The 13,122-nt window shown below is 40.5% G+C and overlaps 1 protein-coding gene across 2 annotated transcripts in view; it reads right to left on the bottom strand.

Annotated features, from left to right (window-relative positions):
• Positions 1-7,879, bottom strand: part of LOC131684744 (F-box/WD repeat-containing protein 11) — a 103,808-nt gene extending 95,929 nt beyond the window's left edge. For both annotated transcript variants that reach the window (XM_058967870.1, XM_058967871.1), the window contains exon 1: positions 6,889-7,879. In XM_058967870.1, the coding sequence (XP_058823853.1) occupies positions 6,889-6,945 (57 nt within the window). In that variant the 5' untranslated portion in view covers positions 6,946-7,879. The remainder of the gene's footprint in view (positions 1-6,888) is intronic.
• Between the last annotated feature and the right edge of the window lie 5,243 nt (positions 7,880-13,122).

Here is a 13,122-nt window from a genome sequence, read left to right as displayed (position 1 = left end):
CATAGAGACTCGCGATCGCGTGTATCATCGCGAAGAGCTCGAGCATTTGTACGTTAACGTGTTCGATCGCGTGTGCGTTTGTATGTCGCGCGTGTTAACGTGTATGTAACTTCGCGTGTATAAATTCTATTTTATTGCCGTGTGCCTTTCGCATATTCGCGTGTGTTCTTGAATAATCGCGCGCGGACCGTGAGTCTAATACAGGCATTGCATTTATCGCTCATATGAGTAAATGCGCCCGGATAGTTTGCTACTGCGACAATAAAAACTCACATTTTCACACGAAAAGTTATTGGCACTCACACAACTTCTCCGGATAAATACAATGTGTTATTTCTCCGGATAAATAAAACAGCCGGAGAATGAGTGAATGAGTTTATCACGGTATCCTTTTGGCGTTCCCTGCTTTGCTGTCGTTATTCCAAAACACGATAAAACAAGTCCATCATACTTCTTTGCCGCTTTTCTTTGTAATTAAGTGTATTTTTTTAAGTTTTTATTGATTTCCACGAAATTAAAATTTTATCACCTTCTCCGGTGAGAAGGAAAAAGTCAAATAAATTTTATCCGGAAAATCATTCTCACGCTATTTGTGGAGACGGAGAATTTTGCGACTCATCTTATCTCGGAAAAGTTGGACATCGGATAAGCTACTTCTCGCGTGAGTGAGAGAGAATTACAACCCCTGGTCTAATACTTTATTTTTTGGTGTACTGTTAAGATGCTAAAAGAGTGTGAGATCTTCCATATCACTAGAGTGCCCGGTGATGTCGCCATAGAACGTGTTGTCTAGTGGATATGTGCATTATTTTTTTTTTTTTGGTCCTACTGAATATATGGACCTAAGTTATTAGGACAAAGAGTAATGGTTTCCGGACGTGACCGATTCATGAGCGCGTGAAAACGGACGTTTGTAGGTTCGTGTTTGAGACAGCGTTTGAAACTTCGTGAGTGCTAAAACGTTCTCCTTATTACCGGGGTGTTATTAAGTTTGCGCGATCGCGAACGTAGGTGTGCGTTGTTAATCGCGAAGGGCTTAAGCGTTCGTACGTTAACGTGTTTGTCACGTGTGCGCGTGTACAAGACTGGATTTTAAAACCGTGTGGCATTTCCTATATACGCGAGCGTTCTTGGATGGTCACGCGGACCTTCATTCTGATAGTTTTTGGTGTACAATTCACATTCTGACAGGGAGTAAGTTACCCCATATCACTAGAGTCCTCGGTCATGTCGCCATGTAACGCCAGTGGATATGAGAGCTTTCTTTTTTTTTAATTGATCCAATTGAAGGCATGGACCTAGTCTGCTGATATCAAGGATAGAAACATCCGGAAGTGACCGATTCATGATCGTGCAAGTGCGGGAGTTTTTAGGTTCACGCTTGAGACCGCGTTTGAAAATTTATAGGAGCTGAGACATTCACTTCATCACTGGGATGCCATCATGTTTACTAGATGCCGGGAATGATCGCGAAGGGCTCGAGCATTTGTATATGAATGTGTTTGTCACGTGTATGTCACTTCGCGTGTATAACTTCGATTTTATAATGACGTAGTGTGTATTTTTGTTTGATCGCGCGCGGACCGTGAATCTGAAGCTTAATTTTTAGTGTATGGTACAGATGGTAGTCCGTTTCCCCATATTACTTGAGTTCCAGGTTATGTCACCATGGAACGTGTTGTTTAGTGAATATGAGCATCACTTTTTTGATTGGTTCAACTGAAGGCATTAGTCCAGACTGGTAAAACTTTCGGACGTGACCGTTTCATGATCGCGCGAGTGGTGGTTTAATGTTTGAGACCGCGTATGGAAGTTTAAAGATGCCACGTTTACCTAATTACCGGGGTGTTTTCATGTAGGCGAAATAGCGGGCGTAAGTATATGTGGATTATTGCAATTGCATGATCGCGTTTGTGGCCAGGTTTGTGTTATCACGAAGGCCACGAGCGTTTGTACCTATATGAGTATAGATAGCGTATAGAAGAGATATACTAATAAAAGGAATCAAAACATGCCATATAAAGAAAAAAAACGATGCAAAGAGCTTGATTAGAAATGTATGAACTGAACAATACTATTTTGGTATACATAAATAATGGAAAATCAAGCTAATAGATGTACAAAAGAAACAGACTAATGAAGCAAAATAGAAAAAACATATGTAACATGCAAACTCGTCTAAATGCAGCAAATGTTGTATATTTATCATTAACGACAATTGCATGCTGTTAGACTTTCATCATGCTATGCTGGCCGGGAATGGATGTGACCGCCGGTGGTTGAGTGGTAAGCGTGACCGCCACTCATTCCAGTTGGCCTGGGTTCAATTCCAGCCGAAGTCGTTGAGATTTTTCTGAGGTGAAAAAATCGGTGGTCACGTCTTCCTTCGGAAGGGAAGTAAAGCCGTTGGTCCCCCGTCCATGAAATTGATGGATCGATATCTAGTCTAGGTGGTGGAATCACCTCTCTGGCGTCGGTAAAGAAGAAGTATATCCAACTTCTATACTCTACTAACAAAAGAATCCTCCTCCCGTGATACTTGTGCAGTGCGCAGTAGTATATACGGCCTCTAGCAAAAGCAAGTATCGGACTAACAATTCCTTTCCTTTCCTTCCGCGATCTACGTTCGGGCCTGGCCGGCGCCGGTATTGATCAGAAACACTTTAGGAGTACCAGGAGTTGCACATTGAAAGATGTTTCGCTAATCCCAAGCATAATTGTCTACTGATTCCCTGTGCAACTTCAGCTAGTCCCGATCAATAACGGAGTAGCAGCCCAGGGGTGGTCGCACAAGCACAAGCTATACTGGCCGGGAATGGACGACTCGCGTGCGTCGGTAAATTTAGTTTACCCTAATTTATCCAACCCGATTTTTTGAGAATGAATAGAACCAAATGCTCAGATTGATCACCAAAAGTATTAGCCACTATTCTATCATATACGTCAGTTCTGCATCTATTCCCTGACCCAACTGTCACAAATACTCAGACGAATACATACATAGATAGACATACGACTAGCACATAACAGTTGTACACTAGTACGAAAAACTACGATTATCACAAAGCTACAACTAATAGGTTTCTACTTATTCAACTTTATTAAATTAATTTGATTATTAAATTAATTTAATTGGTATATGCACGATGATGAAGTTGACCGATAAATGGACACACAATGACTCCCTCCGTGAGCCCCGTCCACGAATACCACCAATAGAACAATATTTGCAAACACGGCACACAGCAAAAGTCAATCTACGCCGGTCGGCCACGACACCGCGCATAGGCCAGTGGTTTAGCGTTGGTATGCGCAGGTGCAGAGTATGAAGCAACATATAACATAAAAAAGGCACATAAGCCCTCTCGGTCTCCTCGATGCACCACTATCGAGGCGTAATGCAATACCCATCTTAAAGCAATTGATGCTTGATGATGTTTGCAATACCGTCAAACCCCTAAACCTTGGGGAGGGCTGTACCTCTTGGACTATTTCTACGCTGAAAATGTTACACGGCAGACCAGAATCGAACATCCAGGGACTCTATCGTTCGAAAGGTTCAAAGTCTTCCGCCACCCCGTATTGAAACCCTGGAACCTCTGGCAACTTATCGTTCATCGTGGGAAAACTATGCGTTAGTATAGTTTATGAACAATGCACCCTTCAACTACGAGCTAATCAGGCTTCAAATGGTGAGATATCATTGTTCTCAAAATTCTCCAATCTCAGTGCTCTTCCACCTTTTCGGGCCATGCGCCCTTTTCGGAATATTGATCTAATCATGTACCCCTTCCTGAAAATTGCTTATCACCATTGTCCTGCCTGAAAGGACAAAATGATTTTCAGTTGGATTTTTTTTTTTCAATTAGAAACATGTTTCTGAACATACGCAGCCGGCATCCTAATTCTTTGCACATTGGAACAGAACATACATAGATAAAGGATAAAGATGTTCGTGGTGCACACGTCACAGAGGAACCAGCGAAAACACCGGGGAAGGAAGAGGCAATGAATATACCTGCGCGCCTATCCGATCCAGCATGTCTGGTTTCCAATGACCCAAAGCATCGGGTGAAGAACTGTAATGTGCTTACCAAGACGTTGGACGAACACTGGATCGCTGTTTGGATTTGAACAGCTCATAGAAAGCGACTGTGCCGAACTTCTTGCTACACTCAAAGCACAAGCAGAATGGACTTGGGTAAAACAGGAGGAACTCGAACCCAAACCGTAAGGATCTAAGGCCGTGACCAACCATCACTACGCTGGCAAGGCTGTACTTTTGCGAATTATTCCTGTAAAGCTGCGGTGTCAACTTTTTTTTTGTTGTAGACGAACCACTCCGACCAGTATTTAGATCTGTTGTGGTGTCAACTTACGCGTTCTTGGATGACGTCTCTTTGTGGACGCTGGTCGATTCGCTCCCATTGTGTCGGTAGTGGACGACTAAAATAAATGACCGGATCTCAGCGGATGGAGTTGAAGATTCGTGGAGAAGCCGATGGTACAACGTACATGCTGAACGATGTGCGCACATATCCCGAGTCTCCGGAAGTACAACACGCGAATAATATCTTCCAGAAAACTACGAAGCGTGTCAGTCAGCGTTTCGAGACGAGCTACTGTAGCAGCCTGATTGTTTCGAGTTTTCTGATAGTTATCCGATGGCAATTCGTCGATTGCAGTGCTTGGAGCGACGAATCATGAAATACCTAGTGATTAGCTAAAGTGTTGTGAGGCAGCTTTTCGAATATCAGGTAAAAGGGACATCCATAAGTCGACCTCGGACGAACTGGAGAAGGCGGATTCTTGGTACCGTCCATTGGGTGTCGTTCTAATTACGAAGAAACCATCGAAAATAGGATGCCCCATTTTGATAAACGCTTTTCCTGCAGTACTCTTCGGATTTCGGGAAAAACAAGAGGATCTCTGCGCAGATTTAGAGATGTTCCACCAAATTAAAATTCGACGGGAGGATCGTCATGCACAACAGATGCTTTGACGGGATGACGAACGTATGGAACCCACCGTGTATCTTATAGATGCTGCTATATTTGAGGCCGCGAGTTCTCCATGCTTGTTATAACATGCGAAAAGCCGGAATGCTGATGAACATACTCAAGAGTTCCCAGCAGCTGTTGATGCCGTAATCCGGAAGCATTATGCAGAGAGCGTAGAGGAATCGATAAAATAGCGTTGGAAGTTAGGCACGTCCACTTCCTTGCTGGGAATTACTGACATGTCTGATACACAGTGAAGCGATTTTAAAGTCTGTCATCAACTGGGAACGTTTCTCGAACTGGACTCGACCATTGCGGGCAGTGGCGTACGTTCTTCGATATCGGAAAATTCCACCTCAGAGATCTAAAAACGAATTGCCATCATCTGGGTCTGTCACGCAGCGGGAGCGGAGTCAACCATTTCTCGACTGGTCCAAAGTGAAGTGTATCCCGATGAAGTTGCCAACCTGACGACAGACAAAGATCATCATAAGATGAGACGATTTTCGATAATTCTACCAAAGGAGCATGTAGTTACCCGTATACTGCTGGTATTGTATTACAGGAGGTTCCTGCGTGCTAATGGGAAAACTGTCGTCAATGAGGTCAATGAGCGCTTGCACGTGTCTACGCTGGTGAGGTCGGTAAAAGTAACGCTGGTGGCGATGTAAAACGCCCAAGATTCCAAACGTGGAGATACTGGTTACTGTTGTGATCGAAGCGGAAAGCGTCCTCCTTCACCGCTACTAGACGTTTTGATTTGGTTTAAGGAATACCGGGCAGCTGTGTGCGACAAAATATGCGAAATGTACTTTCATGGAGACCTCAGACTTAGTATTCACATGAGGGAAAACGACCAGAATCAGAAATCTTCGGATGCGTATTTCCATCTGCAGTTTATGATTTATGGTATGATTAAGGTTGCCATGCTTGTTACTATGTAGTCTGATGAAAACGTCAAATGGATCCATGCAAAGGCTGGACGCGAAATGAGTTGTCCAATTCATTAGCTGTGTTCACCAACTGGACCGTTACTAGTACGGGCGAGAGGAGCTTAATGGTTACATTGGTGGCACTCGCAGAAGAAATTCTAGAAATTGTTCCAAAAGACTGCGCAGCTTACAACTTCTAAATCATCTTGTTGCTCGGAATAATATTTAAATTATGGAAAGAAGAATGAATAATAACCAGTCTGGTCTGCTGTTTAAATTGGCACTTTCATCCATCTTCACAATTTTAGTTAGTATTCTTGATCTACAACGATAAAGTCCCAATAAGGGAACATAAAAATTCAAACATTTTCTATTATACCTAGATAATTAAATACTGTTTACTATGATATCCTACTCAAAAAAAAAGAAGCACATGTTCTACCAGAAACATTCGAAATGATCGTCAATTGTTAATATTCATCAATGACATTTTCGAATTTTATGTAGTGATGTAAAATGTTACGTTGATATCGTAACATATTGTCGAATACGACGTTTTTCGGTCCAGGAAGATGGAGTTTTTATTTTCGTGTAAATTCTGAGCAATTGTGAACAAAAAAAACTTGAACGAGAATTCTGCAGGTCATTCAGAATCTGTATTCAATTTAATGTTCTTACGTAGTAAGCAAATTTAGGATGAACAAAACCGCAGCATAATGCGAAGAAAACCCATTCGAACGCAGTGACATTTCCCACTATTAGTAGCGATGTTTCATTGGTGCGAACGTTGCGCTGGAAATCTACCGATGCAAAGGGGGAAAAACGGAGACTCGACCCGCAGGAAGGGGAACCTGTTTTACGACCGCAACACAGACCTGGGCTAAAAGTAGGCCTCCCACAAAGCAGAACCGGATTCTAACATATTTTCTCTTCGACGTTCGCCCATTAGCTCTTACCTGTGGGCTGCTGTTGTTGGACTCGTCCATTATTTTATCGGTCTCCATTTTCATCATCTCGGTGCTGCTGTTGTCGTCTATTTTGTTGGCTTACGACTTCGGGACAGGGGTAACAAATTTCTTCGACCCTCTCTATCGTTTACGGGACGGATGCTAGCAATCGAGTTGAATCGGCTCAGGATGTATTCCGACGACAGAATTTGCACTTCCGAGATGTATACTTTACGAATTGGTCACAAATTACACTCACTGGGAATCATCCACTTTTTAGGCTCTTCCGATGACTCTTCAAATAAGCTTCTTGGCGATACTTTCGACACGAGGAATGCACAAACACCAGCAAGATCGTGCACCGTTTTTATTCACCTCTTCCTTTCGTAATTCACTCGCACACGGAAACTCGGATCAAATTATGGAAGGGCAGATCACTACCTTGGTTGCTTCAAATTAGAACCACGGAAATCATCCTCATAAGGATCCTTATTTCAGGGAATACTCTTAAATAATAGTTATAAACTGTATAATATATTCTCACGAAATAAACCATGCATTGTTCGCCAGAGATCCTGCAGCAAAAGATGGAACACCCTCAATGACAAATTTTGACAGCAGTGCTACAACACAAAAACAGAACCGCACCACTACCAGCGCCCCGAGCTGTTACACAAACACCACCACCCGGAGAAATCGGATCGAAGTTGCATCCAGAAGTGTGCGACTGCTTCGTTTCTTTCTTCCTCTCTAAATACCTTCCACGAAAAAGAATGCTTCTTTCCGACTTTGAACCATCTAAGTACTGTTGTAAAATGCATTAACTATCTTCTCGAAACATGAAAATAGCGAAATTGTAACACAAAATGTGACAGGCAAGCGTTGCAGTTGCAGTACGCACGGTGGTGCAAATGCAAGTAGGAAAGGCACGCACGAAACGAAACGAACAACGACCGCACGGTACGAGTGACGTCAACGAACTGCGCGATCGGTCCGCGAGCTGCTGAAAAAGCGTACGTGTGTGTTGGTTCGCGCACGGCCCCTCTACTGTGGTGTTTTGTGTCGATGAGTTTTCGAAATCGAGAAACGATTCGTAAGCAGGGTTGGACATGATATGCGGGATGCTATAAAAAAGTCGAGGGGATACAAGCGATAGTATACACTGAGGACCAGATTTAAAAATAATCGAAGCTCTTTTTGACGGCTGAAAATCTCGACAAACATATGATTACGGCCTAAAAGCCAACTGTCACAATCCACTTTGAATGGAAATTCCGGACAAACCGTTACACGCCAATCACAGATGTTGGTAGTAAACGAAAGAGAAAAGTTTTCTCTTTCATAAACTGTTGTGAACTGTGTTCGACTAGTAACGGTTTGTCCGGAATTTCCATTCAAAGTGGATTGTGACAGTTGGCTTTTAGGCCGTAATCATATGTTTGTCGAGAAATGAACCATATCCCTAATATTGCTTGTGGCACTAAAAGTTGGATTCTAGCCGCACTGCGCACTTACTATTCTTCTATTAAATTATTCTCATGGACTGGTTAGTTTGACTGGTCTGTCTATGAAAGTACCATCTCTATCATTTGAAATACATGTGTTTTGACAGCTCGCAGTTTTCAGTAGCAGTTTGATCACTCGCACTTTGAAAGTGCGGAGTCCAGGTTGGTGGGAAGTGCGCAATAAGAAAAATTATAGACGAACTTCAACCCATATAGTGCATATAGATTCTACATATTGATTGGAACAGGTCTTTAGGATCTTTAATGATACGATATTTATTAGCGATGTGACTCGGCGTCTATGGCAAAAATATTCATTCAAAAACCCATGATACTAATTCAGTCGAATATCATAAATAATATTCATTTCACTAATTATCTAGGTAAATGTTTTCAAATGTTGGTAAAGCATACAAAATAATAATTATCATTTTCCTAGATGCACGTTCTTTTCGAGCATTAATCGGAGACGAATGAAATCCTGCTTTGAATGAATGCAGTTTGTTCGTTGACGTTTGCAGTAGCTTCACTGAATATTGAAAATGAGTGCTGTTGAATATGATCAATTTTCATTCAATAAATTTGAATATAATTCCGTTGAGGACCGATTTTCCATCCTTGCTTACCTTTTAAATCACGTCTAATGGCTTTTCCGTATAAATAAATACCATTCTACCCAAGTAACAAGGGGCGTGACACTTCTAATAACTTATAAATTATTATACAATTATACTGTTTTTGTAGATTTATAGACAATTATAAAATAATTATAGTTTTATAGACAGCTTATATTTATACAACTTTCGAACTTTTTTTCGAACTTATTCTCAGTGTGCGGTGAATTTGTATGAGTTGTCACTTTCATTGTTTACATTGTTGAAATCAAGTGCTTAGCTAAAATTTAAAAATCGGCTTTGTTCGAGACCGCATTCAGATTATTGTAGCAACGATAACTTTCGGAATGGGAATCAAGGAAGCAAGCATCAGTCAGAAGGAGAATCAAAAACCCCAACTGACCGTATCAGCATTGATGACGAGGAAGCAGATTTAGATTTGAATGAAATTGCTACATTGCAACAGGCAGTAATAAAAAATGGTGATGCGTCCTTTGGTGGAGGCTCCAATGTTTAAGCCGAGAGTACTACGAACAATAGTTACAAATCAAGGAGAATCATTTACGATGATAGCACTGACGAATCAATAGATCCGAGTCCAGAAAAACAGACTAAAATTGAACAGATAGTAGAGGCAATAGTGCCATCTCCAGAAAAACCAATCGAAGTTGTTCAGCCCACTTTCAGATTTAAAACGGCCCGTAGTGCAGCAATGTCCGGAACCAGGCTATCAAATAAACGAATATTTTATTTATTATGATAGCGATGATGATGATGGAAAAAGGGATGCGTTGCTGGTGCTGAGGAGAAAAAATTGAGCAACGATTGTTTCGACACAAGGCAATAAATGCATTTCGGAGGTCATGCTTCAAATAAATATTTTTAAGTTAAAATATGATTAAAGATAAACCGAGATTCTTGTAAACATCGAAGCCATTTTCCGGATATTCATATTTGTCTCATTTTTGCAGCGTTAGTTTAAATCAATCGCTCTTGTCGGTTGGGTTAATTCTCTTTATATGATAAAGGTCATGGCTCCTGCAATTTATGTATAATGGCTTAGGTGTGGGTGAGGGGAATCAGTGAGTCTAGTTATGTATGGTATGCAAACTAGGCTCGATGGCGAAACCAAGAAATGTATTATAGATCAAACAACAAATGTACTGAAACTTCCGAGATGAAACGATGTAAATCTGCACTTGCAGTAGTGTGTACAACTATGGGATAATCCAATTGGGTGTGAAATGTCCAATGAATTTTGTAACGATTTCGTCGTAAATTCTAGTGGAAGTGCAACTTTTAACAGATAGTTTATTGGTCCTTTTCAAATTGAACGCGAGGAAAGATCTTAAACACTAATCGCTCAACTAACTGACTGCTGAACAATGATGGATTCTTTAACATCATAACGGATTTGTTTACTTCCAATATTGTGTGCCAGCATTTCGATTGGAGAGCTGCATTGTACTGAAAAAAATAGTGAAGGTACGAAAATTAGTCTATCCGTCAAGTTAGCTATGCTTGTTACTATTACCAGTACTGATGTTCTTGGTACTAATCATCATGTGACAGCGTTTCAGACACCAGGGATGATGTTACGAACCAAGCTTCCAATATGCTGATCGAATGTTTTGATACCTGCATTTGTCTGTTGCGCGCAATTAGTATTTTTTACAGAGCCATTATAACTAATTAGTTGCTGACAGGACTAGTTTCGGTTAGTTGAGTTTCTCCTGCTGCAGTTGAATACTTCCCACTCCTCTGCCGTGGTGTAAAGCCTTGTAATATATTTGCTGCGGATGGAGCACGATGATGGAAAGGCTACAGCTGCTGGGAAATATTCGTGATTGCGCTGAAATAGTGGCTGTTTCGGCTGGGATGGTTGAATCACTATCAGTGTCAATACAAATATTTTGGTGCAAGTAACTGGTAGAGAACAAGATTGGGATTTTACAAAGATGCGTTTTTGTGTCTGGCTACGATTTTACTGAACCACCACTGCGACCACTGCAGGTGAGAATAGTGGCACCCACTACCAACCGGAAAATGAGCCGCAAGTCCTTCTGGCTCCAGTTAGCACGCGTCTCAAGTGACAAAACTGGTTCTTATTAGTATCGTTTGTGTCACTGGAATGAATACTAACTACAACCAGCCAGAATATTTAGTTACTTACCATTTCTAGTTGATACGACACAATTTTTTCATTGTTTTTAATCACACGCGTAGCTAAGGCTACTATGGCAACGGCAGTTCGAATTTTTTTTCGAACTTTCATCGCTTCGAATACAGTTATAACTTTTATAGACAATCATAAATAAATATGAGGGGATATAAAAAATATAAAATCAGGCGAAATATTTTATAAAAGAGTGTCACGCCCTCGCCAAGTAACCAATGAGCATTATACACAAGTAACCAATAAGCATTATAACGTAGCCTAATATCTGCTTTAGATCCACATATAAAGCTGTCCTAAAAAGCCGTGAAGCCCTAAATACTTATTTAATGCCGATATTATGCCAGAAAAGGCGAAATATAGTGCTATTACTGTGCGGAGATTGACAGCTCGTTTCTGCAGTACTAATGCTATTATATAGCACCAGCGTGAAAATATCAAATTTGAAAGCCTAATATTGGCACTACTAATGCTATTAAAAAGCTTCAGTTGGCTGCCGCCATGGTTTTAAAACTAGTTCCTATGTTTCCTTTCGGTATGATGAGCAAAAAGGAAAAAAAATGAAATAAAATGTTCTGTTTAAAACCGTAATTGACTCTCTTCTAATGCATTGTAATGAATATCCTTAATAGGTTTTCGTTCTCACATGATATGAATGTTTTACCTTTAGTATGTCTCGAACTGAGGTACCTTACCTTGTCCTTCACGGTAAGTGCGCTGCGTTTGTTCCCTGAACTATATTGCATTTGTTCGATTGAAATGAAATATGCCGAATATATTCTTCAAGAAGAGTTTGCATAACAAATAAACCCACAGCATTACAATTGCATTATATCGGCTTTTTATTTGCTCTATAGTGGCACTAACTGCCCTTGTAAAGCTTACATGCTTTAAAGATCATTGAAGCATGTACGCGTTATATCAGCTTTATATACGCATATAGAGCAAGCAATAATGTGCAGTTATGCATTATTGATGCTAATATAGAGCTTTATTGCGTTGTTAATGCTGTAATAGAGTATCAATACAACATTAGTTCAAATGTATAGCCAATATAGTGCAATGGCTTAATGCTTATGGTTACTTGGGTAGAAACGTTTTGAACTATTTCCAAACTATGCATATAATACTCTCCATATTGCGAATACTACTGATATGTTCGATCATTATAATTCAACTATTAAACTACCATACTCATTTTAGTAGTGAAATTGAATTCGCCATTCAGATCATATTTAGTTGGACAATGTTCCAGTTAGCGGAGGTCCAACTAAAAAACGGTCCCGTTAAAAAGTGTCCAACCAGCAACGGTATTCGCTTCTTCTGTTTTTTCTCCTTCTAATAGCAAAACAGAGTAAACGAGGGCAAGTTTTTCTGCTGTTTCTTCCGGAGCAATAATTGAGAGTACTGGAACAAATCTATTAGCGAGTTTTTTCTGCTAATTATCTCCGAAAAATCTTAGAGCAAGTAGTAAATTAAACCTCAAAAAACAATAGAGATCTTTGGGGGTGTGCGGGTTACGGCATTTTTGATGCAGATCAGTGCTGTGAGTTTATAGAGTTATAGTTAGAGTTGCACGACTCTATAAATTGCTGCATCAGATCAGACCATCAACCATAGTTTGCAAACATTTGGGATTGCAAGCTGCTGGCGGATTGCAAAAGTATCAGATCATCCCTATGTGGTACTGTCCCGGTTAACAGTAAGGCGAACGAGATACGTCAATTAGTAGGACAACTGTCAGTTTGTTGGCTGAGTTTAATTCAATGTTTTTAATCATAAGGTCAGAAAAGCATAATTGAGGTTTAAAAATAATATGAGTGTACTCGTAAGGACACTCACTATCAAAACATATGAAAAACTGACACAATTTTTCCAAATTAAAGATCCCTACTTTGAAATTTTTACCCTTAATCCGTAAAGATTCGTTCCTTGATGAAAAATAATG

Source organism: Topomyia yanbarensis, chromosome 2, assembly GCF_030247195.1.
Source record: "Topomyia yanbarensis strain Yona2022 chromosome 2, ASM3024719v1, whole genome shotgun sequence".
Lineage (NCBI taxonomy): Eukaryota > Metazoa > Arthropoda > Insecta > Diptera > Culicidae > Topomyia > Topomyia yanbarensis.
This window is presented reverse-complemented; position numbering and strand designations above follow the sequence as displayed.